General features: G+C 52.3%; 3 protein-coding genes across 3 annotated transcripts; all 3 read left to right on the top strand.

Moving 5' to 3' along the window:
* Positions 1 to 1,764: 1,764 nt before the first annotated feature.
* On the top strand, positions 1,765 to 3,592 carry NECHADRAFT_65782 (uncharacterized protein). Its single transcript, XM_003053685.1, has 3 exons — positions 1,765 to 2,333; positions 2,405 to 3,293; positions 3,354 to 3,592. The coding sequence occupies exons 1-3, from the start codon at positions 1,869 to 1,871 to the stop codon at positions 3,479 to 3,481; spliced, it is 1,482 nt and encodes a 493-aa protein (XP_003053731.1). The 5' UTR covers positions 1,765 to 1,868; the 3' UTR covers positions 3,482 to 3,592.
* Positions 3,593 to 5,240: 1,648 nt separating this feature from the next.
* Positions 5,241 to 6,878, top strand: NECHADRAFT_75173 (uncharacterized protein; the record flags this gene model as incomplete). Its single annotated transcript, XM_003053686.1, has 1 exon — positions 5,241 to 6,878. One exon carries the CDS (start codon positions 5,241 to 5,243, stop codon positions 6,876 to 6,878), a length of 1,638 nt encoding a protein of 545 aa, XP_003053732.1.
* Positions 6,879 to 8,233: 1,355 nt separating this feature from the next.
* Positions 8,234 to 10,573, top strand: NECHADRAFT_90281 (uncharacterized protein; the record flags this gene model as incomplete). Its single annotated transcript, XM_003053687.1, has 2 exons — positions 8,234 to 8,733; positions 8,785 to 10,573. The coding sequence occupies 2 exons, from the start codon at positions 8,234 to 8,236 to the stop codon at positions 10,571 to 10,573; spliced, it is 2,289 nt and encodes a 762-aa protein (XP_003053733.1).
* Positions 10,574 to 12,620: the final 2,047 nt, after the last annotated feature.

The raw sequence follows: 12,620 nt of genomic DNA on the forward strand, positions 1-12,620 counted from the left end.
CCACGCTCGTCGGTCGGTAGGTACATAGGTTAAATTGCTGGTCTTACACGCGCCGCGGCGGTTGCGGCTTGCTCCAAGGGAAGGGGGCGTGCAACAACTGAAGAGTAGATGATGGGGGGCACACGAGGCACGAGATGGAATCGTCTACGCTCGAGGGGGTTCAAGCTGCGGCCATTTTAGGCAATGGTCGGCTGATCTGCCCCAGGTTACAGGAGTCAAAGCGGTGCGTAGCCATGCGGGAGCCATGCGGGATGGGGAAAGATGGGCTTGGGGAGATGAGGGATATGGATGGAAGGAACATGCAGATACCGTACGTCTTGGTCTACTCGCCTTCAGTCCGAGCAGAATGTTGCGGTTGCAGTGCGGCTCAGGACAGGACAAGGTCAGACGAGTTGACGGTGATATTCTCACTAGCTACAGCTCGTCTGCGTGAATACCTACGTTTACCAGGTTCATACTGGATTGGATGTCTGGATGTCCGGAAATCTGGACATTGATGTGCGGATTCAATGCCCCAACATGGCTTCGTTTCAACTGCGGCGCCTGGTCGACACACATCCATGTAGGTACCTAGGTTGGATCGGCTCCGGGGCTCTGCATGCACTGATTTGTCAGGGTCGGGCACAATTACAATTCAGGGCGCAGGGAAACGGGAGAGAGGAATCTACAGTAGAGAAAGACACACTCCACCAGATCCTCTCACTTCTGACACATGGTTTGATCTGAGCTTTGACATGACACGCACACACCCGCTGTCTCCTCTGTCCGAGTCGAGTCGAGTCGAGCCGAGTTGAGGGCGGTATTGCTCGGGGCGGGTCCCCCATCTTGCTCCGTCTCCTGGCCCCGGCTTGATTGGCCACCGGTTGCGGGGAAGCTTGATGGTCCTCGGTGGCGGCATGCCTGGTCCTGTTCAGGGCCGGCTCTTGTGATTCGCGGAGCCGTTCCTTGCTGTCATCCACTTTGGCGGGGGAGGGAGATGAAGAAGCAGTGATGTCCAAGACAGGCAGACAGGAAGAATATCCAGGGCCATCAATGCAACAGAGAGCGGCATGTGTTGGGTAACCAAAGGAGTGAATGGCATGGAACAAGTCATCAGCCTGCACTGGCTGAGTTTGAGTTTACCATGGCTGGCATACACACCAAACATGGTACCCTTGCTCACCTAAAGCGTATCTGCGGCTCATGTCTGAGATACTGGGAAGCTGGGGTTCCGGTGGAGGTTCCGGCGGAGGGGAGATACAGCAGAAGAGAGAGAAAGAAAAGAATGCCCTTGAGCCGCTCTTGGTGTGCTGCCGTTCACTAAACCACCTGTACCAAGTCGGAGGCGCAACGTAATTCTCCTCTTACTGTATCCCGACTACTACAGCAACCAGCTGTGCAACCCGCAGCTCGCAGCCCACCACCGCCACTACTGTACTCCGCAAAGGTCCTCCGGCCGCTCCATCATGGCTAACTAAGCTACGGGGGCGAACGGGTACCGCTCTCGACGCCGCCGCACGCCGCAAAGAGGCCGGTACTCCGTACCCCGTAGCCAAAACCCCTGTCACGCCGAGGAACCTCGAGAGAGGCGAGGCTGTTGCGGGGAAAGGTTGGCGTCACTCTGTGGCCAAAATCTTGCACCCCCTCTCTTTTGCGGATGCCACACTACACCCGCACCCCCCTCCTCTCTCTCTGTCCCCTCCCCCATCCCAAACTCCCATCGAGCACCGAAAACCCCGCGTCGAGCTCAAAGATAAATACTCCCGTCCTCGTCTTCGATAATTCTCTTTTCTTCATTCCAGATCATCCTCTCTCATCCTCTCCTACAATCACCTCGACTCCTCCCAAGATACCCAATACCCTCTTCCTTTCTATACACATCAGTCACAATGGCTCCTCTCACCACCGAGCTCACCACCCCCATCACTGGTACCTACCAGCAGCCCATCGGCCTCTTCATCGACGGCAAGTGGGTTGAGGGTGTCGACAAGAAGAAGTTCGAGGTCATCAACCCCTCCACCGAGGAGACTATCACCTCCATCTGCGAGGGTACCGAGAAGGATATCGACCTGGCCGTCGCCGCTGCCCGCAAGGCTTTCGAGGGCGAGTGGAAGAAGATCACTCCCCAGCAGCGAGGTAACCTCCTCCTCAAGCTCGCCGACCTCGCCGAGAAGAACCTCGACCTCCTCGCTGCCGTCGAGTCCCTCGACAACGGCAAGTCCATCACCAACGCCCGTGGCGATGTCGGTGCCGTCGTCGGCTGCCTCCGCTACTATGGTGGTTGGGCCGATAAGATCGAGGGCAAGACCATCGATATTGCCCCCGACATGTTCCACTACACCCGCTCTGAGCCCGTGAGTTCTTCCCCAAACCTTCCCCAGGTTTCAGCCTCATCCATGTGCCGGCACTAACAAGCTCCCCACAGATTGGTGTCTGCGGTCAGATCATCCCCTGGAACTTCCCTCTTCTCATGCTGGCATGGAAGATTGGCCCTGCCCTGGCTACCGGTAACACCATTGTCATGAAGACTGCTGAGCAGACTCCTCTCTCCGCCCTTGTTTTCACCCAGTTCGTCGAGCAGGCTGGTTTCCCTGCTGGTGTCTTCAACCTCGTCTCCGGCTACGGCAAGACCGCTGGTGCCGCTCTCTCCGCCCACATGGACGTTGACAAGATTGCCTTCACTGGTTCCACTGTCATCGGCCGAACCATCATGAAGGCTGCTGCCTCTTCCAACCTCAAGAAGGTCACCCTCGAGCTTGGTGGCAAGTCCCCCAACATCGTCTTCGAGGATGCCGACATCGACGAGGCCATCAACTGGGTCAACTTCGGTATCTACTACAACCACGGACAGTGCTGCTGCGCCGGTACCCGTATCTACGTCCAGGAGGCCATCTACGACAAGTTCCTTGCCGCCTTCAAGAAGCGAGCTGAGGAGAACAAGGTCGGCGACCCCTTCAACGAGGAGACCTTCCAGGGCCCCCAGGTTTCTCAGCTCCAGTACGACCGTATCATGAGCTACATCCAGTCCGGCAAGGAAGAGGGTGCTACCGTCCTCACCGGTGGTGAGCGCCACGGTGACAAGGGTTACTTCATCAAGCCTACTATCTTCTCCGATGTCCGCCCCGACATGAAGATCATGCAGGAGGAGATCTTCGGCCCCGTCTGCGCCATCTCCAAGTTCAAGGACGAGGAGGAGGTCATCAACCTGGCCCACGACACCGCCTACGGTCTGGCTGCTGCCGTCCACACCAAGAACATCAACACTGCCATCCGAGTGTCCAACAGCCTCAAGGCCGGTACCGTCTGGGTCAACTGTAAGTTACACCACCCCGACAGATGGAAACAAGCTGAACTAACCGCTCCAATTCGCGCAGGCTACAACATGCTACACCATCAGCTTCCTTTCGGAGGTTACAAAGAGAGTGGTATCGGCCGGGAGCTTGGTGAGGCTGCTCTGGCGAACTACACCCAGAACAAGTCTGTCGGTATCAAGCTGTACTAAGTTGAAAACAAAGCGAAATGGGCACTATGGAAGGATACTGGAGCGGCGTTGTGACAGCATGATCAATATGCATATGATTCCACGTTAGTTTTGTGAATTGAACAAGAAATATCAATGAATTCATTCAATCTGTTCATCTGGTGATGTTCTCCTTTGGTGTTGTTGAAGAACTGCCTAATCGGGTAATGGCCCATCGCCCCACACAGTCCCAACGGCTACCCGAGCAGAGAAGGACGCAACAGTGTCGAGCTGCTATAAAAAAACGCGGGTAGGGCTGAATTTCTTGAGGGAGAGGGAAGGAACGACGGCGTTGCAGGAAAAAGTGAGCGACACCTTCAAAATTGAGATCGAAGGACTGTGAACAACGTTGGGGGACTCTCGCCCGTGAACTACCGAGACCTTCTCCTCGGGGTAATTAAGACCGAGATCCAACACAAACATCATTTGCGTCAGACCCACTGCCGACGTGCTCGTGTGGGAATGGCGGGAAACAGAGGTGTCCGTACCGCTAGATAAATCAGAAGAGATACGGGCAGAGAAGGTATTTCCCTCAGGGGAGGGGTGTCTTGATACAGATAGCTAGAGGAGCATTAGGTCAACGCTTGCGTCGTCCATTAGCGGCTAATTCCATGTCTTCACTCAACCGTCCAGCTCCGTCATAAATTCGTCTGAAGGGTCAATATGGTACAGGGTCCATCTACAATGGATAACTGCATATGCCAGCTTGGTAAAGGGAGATAGAATGCAACTGTTTGGCTCAAGCCGGGTATTCTTGTGCCACCCTCTCCGGGGACTCCCCCCTGTGCTGCACAAGCCCAAACAAGGAATCCCCCACGGGTCTCAAGGATAAATGCAGTATGGCTGCTTTTGACCCATACCAGGGGGTGTAGACTGTGGCTGTCATGGTCAAACCAACGTGAAACTATTGGTGTATTTTGTCTCCGGAGTCAAGTTTCCCGCTGATGGAGAGCTTAACGCCAACAACGATACACGACTGCCCCCACTGGAGCTTGACAATGTCCTGGCTGAACACCTATGTCCGTCCGGAAACCGCCGGCGGATTATTGAATTTACGGAAAATTTACCGTATATCTAATGCGCTGGAGTGAGCTGCCTGGGCGAAGCATTCTGAGCAGCCGGTGAAATACTCGTCGTAAGACAATCAGCGGCATCTCTGACGAATTTTGCAAGCCAAACCAGACCAGCATCCTTCCATTACCCTCAAGTTTGGCCAAATTCACCACCATCAAGGGTATCCGGTGCAAATAGCTTCTTATGAGAAGCAAGCGACGTGGTTGTTATGGCTCAATTGTTAGGTACATGAGGTACCTATCCCCCAAGATTCCAGCACCTCGCTAGTATTCTGCCTTTTGAACCCGCAAACCACAAGAAGAAAAGCTTATGATGATAGACATAAGCTCATATATAAGACCTGTAGAGTATATTTTATACATTCAAACCTTTTGTGTCTCTAATTTGTTCCGAGATACCTCTCTGCGTCCCGATGAAGTTTTTATTGCCATCAATCCGCTCTCTTTTTCTTGGTTTCGCTGGTGAGGTCGGGTTCCTGATTGGTACGTACCTTTGACAGGAATCTTATCGATAAGGAATCAGAGTGGGTCGATCTTGCGGCTCAAGCCTGGAGCTTGACGCGAGCTAACTTGAAACTTCGACCTTCACGACCTTCAACACGCGACTTCGGCTTTCTATCCTCACATTAGGCGCTCGACCTTGACATTGACGGGGCTACGTATTCGAGATGTCGGCGATTTATAATCTCGAGCCGCAGCCCACTGCGTCAGTCATCATCCACACGAATCGCGGAGAGCTGTCTGTTGAGCTGTTCGCAAAGCAGACTCCGTTAACATGTCGCAACTTCCTGCAATTGGCCCTCGACGGCTACTACGATAATACCATCTTCCATCGCCTGATTCCTGGATTCATCTTGCAAGGTGGTGATCCGACAGGCACAGGCAACGGAGGAGAATCGATATACGATGGAGGCGCATTCAGTGGCGACCTGGATCCGTGGCCCATGGACCAGCGTCAGGGAAAGAATGCAGGGCCGACGGGAATCAACTTCAAGGACGAGTTCCATTCACGTCTCAAGTTTAACCGTCGAGGTCTGCTGGGTTCTGCGAACGAATCGCGCCCCGACACGAATGGCAGCCAGTTCTTCTTTACCCTCGACAAGGCGGATGAACTCAACGGCAAGAACACCCTATTCGGTCGGATCGCTGGCGATACCATCTACAACTTGGCAAAAATAGGCGAGGCGGAGGTGGACGAGTCGACAGAGCGACCTATCTACCCTGTGAAAATCGAGAGGATAGAGATCCTGGTGAACCCCTTCGATGACATGAAGAAGCGATCTCGGGTTGCCGTCCAAGCACCAAGCAAAACGACGACGGCAAAAGACAAGAAGAAGAAGCGAAAGGGAGGAAAGCAGCTTCTCAGCTTCGGTGACGAGGAGGGTGACGAGGACATGCCAGTGCTGAAAAAGAAAAAGTTTGACACGAGGATTGTCATGGAAGCCGACTATGACGAGGAACCACCTAAGGAGAAACCCGTGAAACAAAAGGCGAAGAAGGAGGAAGCACCAAAAAAGAAGTTGCCAGTGAAAGAGGAGGAAGATGAGGAGGACAGGAGGGAACCAGAACCACACAAGAAAACAGAACGAAAACCTAGCCCAGCTGCGCGCCAGCCCGAGGAGTACAAATCTCCCTCGCCCGAACCACCCAAGAAGACTGCTCTGGAGCGAGCCAACGAAGAAATGGCGGCGCTAAAGGCATTGATGAGACGGAACATTCACACCGAGGCGCCTGTGCAAGAAAAGAAGAAAACTGCGTTGGAGTCCATGATCCCTGAGACATCTATCAGGGGCCGCAAGCGAAGGCCTGGTGCCAACAATACATCTGCAACTGAGGATTCAAAGACACTTCGCATGCTGAAAGCCTTTCAGTCTAGGCTGGACAAGGCACCCCCCAAAAAGGATAATGAGGCATCAGCGCCCGTTGTCAAGGAAGAAGAGGGAGGTACTCAGGCTGCAGATGATGAAGCTGAGTTATGCGATTTGCACTTTATTGCAAACTGTCAGAGCTGTACCTCGTGGGACAAACAGGAGAAGGAGGAAAGCGACGATGAGGGCTGGATGTCACACTCTTTGAGCTTCGCGGCAGATAAACTTGGCAAGGATCTCAGCAACCGCAGGAAGGCCGAAGAGGAGCTGGTGGTGATTGATCCACGCGAGAAAGCACGAAATCTCAAGGAAGAGAAGCGGGCAGGGCGTGATGCAAGACAGGGGAAGACGGGGAGAGCGTGGGATCAAGCACGAGACGCTGCAAAGAACGCCAAGATGGCTCAAGCGGCGTCTCTGGCGGGAAGAGGTGCAAAGTAGATGGAATTCATTGGAGTTGAGCTACGAATCAGGTTTCGTTGTTAATGGATGTATAGATAATAATGGAGAAGGAGAGACAAGGTTGGATGTTGTCAAAGGACGCAATAGGAAAGGCCACGATACCCCAGCGCAACCACGGTCTACGGTCATGGTTCATTATGCCCCTGCTTAAGTTGGCTGGCCATGACGCCAGCGCCAGTTCGCCGAAGAAGAAGTGGCATTATGTCGCGTCTCCACATTGACGATGTCATGTGTCGATCACACAATCGCGATGAAATTTTCATTGTTTGTCGAGAGGGAAAAAATAACATGGAGCTATATGAATGAATATGCATACAAAGATCAGATGAACCGTATTCAAGACATTAAAGAATAACTAAGAATTAAACGGGATTACTAGGACATTGCCTTAAAGTGAGATCCTGTTAGGTTGTACCTTGAAATTAGTACCGAGACAAATCACGTGAAAAACGACAGGCTCTAGTCTTTCGCGAACAGCCCTGATTGGTCGAGCAGAGATTTGACAATTGAAACCCGCCCGCCCCAAACGCTCCGAGGGACCCATATCGCGACCGCCAACTCCATCATCATCATTATCTTGCTTGCCCACCTCTTTCAACGGCGCGACTCATTGCTTTGATCTCTGGTTTGTGCATCACCCTTTATCTTGCACTCCAGAATGGGTATGTCGCGGCAGCACATGATCCATCCTTGATTTGAACGAACCAAGGCTACATAGAGCGCACCACACGAAGCGCCTTCCGTCTTGTCCAAGTTTCGCCCGACGCGCTCCGCGAACCAAGCTTGCTTTGAGGCATCTCAACACGCCTACTAGATATTCTTGAGAAAAGACGACTCGCAGCATCATTTGGCTTCTTTTTCGACCGTTGTTTCCCTGCGATCGTCTCGCCAGGCTGTGCCTTTTTTCCTCGATCAATTCTGCTTCTTCCAGGCAAACCTTTTTGAAGCCGACCTAGCTGCGATAAAACCGTCCTCCAACACTCTCGTGCGACTACTTGAGATCCCGCGCGCACTGCGTAACCTTGCTCGAAAACCCGACGCGACCGCTCAAGTACCCTCTTATCAGCGCTTATCACCCACGACTCTGCGCGCCAGAGACACAGATCGCTGAACCATCCGAACAAATCTTTCCGCCTTCCGACCACATCGAGGAGACGATTCGCAAAACTTTTACCGTTCAGCAAAACGAGGCTGTGAGGCAGACTCGTTGAAAAGGCAACCAACAGCAGCCTTGAAATCTCACCCACAGAGATCAGGCATCGAGAACACGTCCAGGCTCCTAAAACCGCATCCGGCCACGTTCAGGAAGCGTGAACTTCCCAAACCCAAGATTCATGTCGGCACCCAACCCTAGAAAACGAGCGGCTCCTGGTGCATCGCCCATGATGCCTCTCCCGCAGCAGATGCAGCAACAATACAACCCGGGCAACGCGGCCAACGACCAGATACTACGATGGAATGGCTTGGGCGATACTTCGGGATTCGTGAACGGTGTGGATGGGCTGATGGATGGAAATGGGCAAGTGGGCAACTTTGGACTGGTTCCGGCGCAGCCGCAGTTTCCTCAGCCCGTGCCGACACCTTCAAACTCACTTGCTCGACGGCAGATGAATCGGGCGCTGGTCCCGACCAACTCCCGAGCAAATTTTGATGGTTCTGTCGATACATGGGGAAACTTTGTTGGAGACGAGAATGCCCTATTGCCACAGAATTCTGGTGAGAACATGACTGAGCAGGACAATGTCGAGTTGCTGGAGGAGATGGCACAAAAAGCCAAGAGGGAGGCACAAGCAAAACGCAAACAAATCCCGCCGTTTGTGCAAAAGCTGAGCAGGTAAGATATCCATGATTGCTTGATGTGCTTTCACAAACTGACCATGACAAGCTTTCTTGAAGAGCGGAAGAATGAAGACTTGATTCGGTGGTCGGAAAAGGGAGACTCCTTCATCGTGCTAGACGAAGACGAGTTTGCCAAGACATTGATCCCCGAACTGTTCAAGCACAACAACTATGCATCGTTCGTCCGCCAACTCAACATGTACGGCTTCCACAAGCGCGTCGGGCTCTCGGACAACTCGATGCGGGCTAGTGAACGCAAGAACAAGAGTCCTAGCGAGTACTCTAACCCCTACTTCAGGCGAGGCCATCCCAACCTTCTATGGCTCATCAACAAGCCCAAGAGTGGAAGCAAAGCAAAGAAGGGAGCCAAGAACGCCGAGGGTGAAAATGACAGTGAGGAGGAGGTTGGGAACGAGGAGACGCTCGGTCAAGGGCTGGGTTCTTCCAACCCACAGGCGGCACGATCCTTGCCAGCTGGGACCGAATCGCAGCCCTTACCGAAGAAGGAGATGTCATTGATACGAGACGAGCTGGCCAAGGTGCGCGAGCAACAGAAGCTGATTCTCGGTGCTATCAACCGGCTGCAACGGAACAACAACGACCTGTACAGCCAGGCCGTCATGTTCCAGACACAGCACGACCGCCATCAGAACTCGATCAATGCCATTCTCAACTTTCTGGCCAATGTCTTCAGGAAGACATTGGAGGACCAGGGCAACTCACAGAACGTGAGCGACATCATATCCAGCATGATCACCAACCAGGGCCAGCAGCCTGCACAGCATGGAAGCGTGGTTGATCTCGGAGACTTTATCCAACAAATGGATCCGACAACGTACGGCACACCTCATAAGAAGGCCCGTGGATTACTTCCTCCAATCCCGAACCAGAACGGTCGATCGCAATCAGCAAGATCATCATCAACTCCGACGTCGAACTATCAGCCCGTTAATATCAGCCATCACAATCCGGAGATGGGCCACGTCACTGAACTAGTCGAGGGCTCGCCAACCGACACAACCTCGCCCAGCCTTCGACAGGAGCTCGAGACAAACCCCCATGAGCAGATGATGAAGATCATCAATGATCACAACGCAACAAACACGCACGGCCTGGATCTTCCAGAGGCGGCTAAGCTTGTCGCGAATGCTCCCAACACTCTGAGCAACGACCAACGAAGCAAGCTAGTCAACTTTATGGCTGGTCAATCTTCGTCTGCGCCCTCTGCCAAATCCACCCCCGCCCCAACTCCTGTGTCTGCGACCTCAACACTTCCTCACATGTCTTCTTCCAACCCTCCGCCAATGACGATGCCACCTATGCCCCCATCAGCCTCGGTCTCGCCTCCCGCCGCCGAAGCTCATCCTCCTCCATCACTGTCTCCCATCATGCAACCACCTATGGCGCCGCCTTCTCTGAACGAAATCAATACGAACCAGATCGACCTAGAGCAATTGCAACGCCTGCAAAGTGAACAAGACGCCAAGATTAGCGAGCTGGGCAACCTGCTCGGACCGCTAAGCCCATCCGGACACATCCCTGGCCTCGGTGAAGGCGATTCATACTTTGATCCCCCACCAGTAGACCTCGATCAGTACTTTGACAGCAACGCCTTTCTCAACGATGGCCATTTCGGTGGTGACGGCAATGATTTCAACTTTACACTCGACACGGATCCTACTCACCAGAACACATCGCTACACCCTGGACACGCCATGCAGCATGGTGGAAATACCAACACTCCTAGCCCAGCAGGGACTGAAGAGATTCCTCGGGATGACTTGGGGTTAGACGGTAGTCCTGATCGAGTGTCCAAGCGGCAAAGAGTTGGCTAGCAGCCATACTTTGGAAATATGTTTGATTGAGGGGATGCGGCATGTCGAGACTACAACTCGGTCATGTCTCGTGGCTAAGTGGTGGTTCTTTTTGATGCGCACTTGTATTATTCGATTTTCATACCCCTACACTAAATGCATGTGCGCGGAAATGATGACGAACTTGAGGTCTTTTTCTTGGAAGGTTTATTTCCAAAGGCAATGGGCGAGAAATGGATGGGTCAGCTTTTGGAAGCATATCGGGAGAGCGAGTCGGTTATTATTTCTCCGGAAACGAACGAAAAAGAAGAGTTGCGAATGCAAGCAATAGAATCGGGCAGCGGGATTAGCATAGTATTGCTCAAGGTACACAGATATTCAACACACCAACTTCACCATTCTCAATGCGAAGTATCAGCTTGGCGGTGATATTCTGTGCCCCCTGGGCGAGACTCCTCTCAATCCTTACGTGCTTGTTCATGTAATGTTAATAAAAGATTTAAGAATTTTACTAGATTCCACTACGAGGCTCTTCCTATGACAAGACTGCATGCCACTCGACACATAAGCGGCTTCCCCTGAAGATATCACCGTCACGAAGAAGTGTCTGTCCGTCATGGTGATAAGAGCCTTCCTCTATGCCCTCGACACTGGGGACACGAACATGCTCGTGCCAGGACAATAGAAACGTATTGTCGTCTTTAGTTTGGATGTGGAGAGGGACTCTGGCGCTCCATTCTTCCCCAAGCACCAGATCTGCGCAGACGTCACCAGACGAGATACAGATCCCAGCCCCGTATTCAGTTATCCCCTCGACTTACATACCTTGAGAGATAGAGGCGAGGTTGGCTCGGCTGGAGACAATATCTTTCAACAGTTTATTCAGTTCTTCTACGGCAAGGATTGTGATGGCAATCGCATACCCGACGCAAACATTGCAAGACAGCTAAGAATCCCCATTCTCGACCGGCCCTCCCCTGAGGCTTCTGCCCAGGCGACTCTAACTCAAGCTGCTCAACTGATTGGCATTTCTGCCAAAGTCAAGACTTGTGACATCCGCTGGGGTGCCGCTCGACAGTCTGCCTATCTCGAGAAAATTATTCTAGGTCTGTGATCGAGCAGGCTCGCATTGCCATCGGCCATTCACACAAGAGCAGAGGCAGTAGACGGAAGAGTATATCGGCCACCTAGATGAACACAGCTGGACGAATAGGGCTAAGCAGCAGCAGAGACAAACCGCCAAACATAGGTCAACTGATCTTCGTCTCAGAGCCGTATAAGCCTAAGCGGAAGAGAACATCCCAGGCACGCAGGCAAAGAAAGAAATAAGATACTAAAGCATTAAGAGTATTATCTAACTCCTTATAAATATAAGTAATTAATTTATAAAAATTACTATAAAGTAAAATAATAATTAGGAGATTTTTATATATTTTTATTATATTTTATTGAATATATAGAGAGGAGGATTGATCATTATACTCGTCCTCGTGTCTCGTTTTTAATCCACACGACAGGAAGGATCGACTGAGGGCCTCACAAAGGTCACGAGCCGCCGATCACGAGGAGTGGGTTCCTTCTGAGCGTGTCAAAGCTCACATCTGTGTTCCCCAAAACACTGCCCAGGTCAAGCCAGGGAGTGGCAGCGACGCAAACAAGGAAACCCGCCCGTCCCTTTCACATGGAGCAAATGCATCTCCTGTTCGACAAACACGTTCATCTGCTTCATCAAACTCAGACTCGAGTGTCACAAGAGGCCTCGTTTCCCTCCCCAGCGGCCATCAACCAGCCACTCACGACGAGAGGCATGAGGAAGAGGAAGACCAGCAGTACTCCCCAGAGATACTGGAGGTGCAGGCTCTCCACGACTACATTTTTGACGGTGACACGAAGTCTCTCACCAACATTGATGAGATCGCTTCGGTGTTGACAAAAGAAGTTGGGACCATTTCGCCTGAAGTCGCAGACAACATCATTAACGCTGACCCGAAAGCCTTCTCAGATTTCTTTGCATCAGTCTCAGGACTACCTCCTTCCGCATATCAAACCGGTAGTAAGGATGTTCCAA

This window comes from Fusarium vanettenii (genome assembly GCF_000151355.1).
Source record: "Fusarium vanettenii 77-13-4 chromosome 1 genomic scaffold NECHAsca_1_chr1_3_0, whole genome shotgun sequence".
Classification (NCBI taxonomy): Eukaryota; Fungi; Ascomycota; class Sordariomycetes; order Hypocreales; family Nectriaceae; genus Fusarium; species Fusarium vanettenii.

Coding starts and splice junctions, on each gene's coding strand:
- NECHADRAFT_65782 (XM_003053685.1), top strand. CDS start 1,869: ATGGCTCCTCTCACCACCGAGCTCACCACCCCCATCACTGGTACCTAC. Junction 2,334..2,404: donor ACTACACCCGCTCTGAGCCC/GTGAGTTCTTCC, acceptor AGCTCCCCACAG/ATTGGTGTCTGCGGTCAGAT. Junction 3,294..3,353: donor CGGTACCGTCTGGGTCAACT/GTAAGTTACACC, acceptor CAATTCGCGCAG/GCTACAACATGCTACACCAT.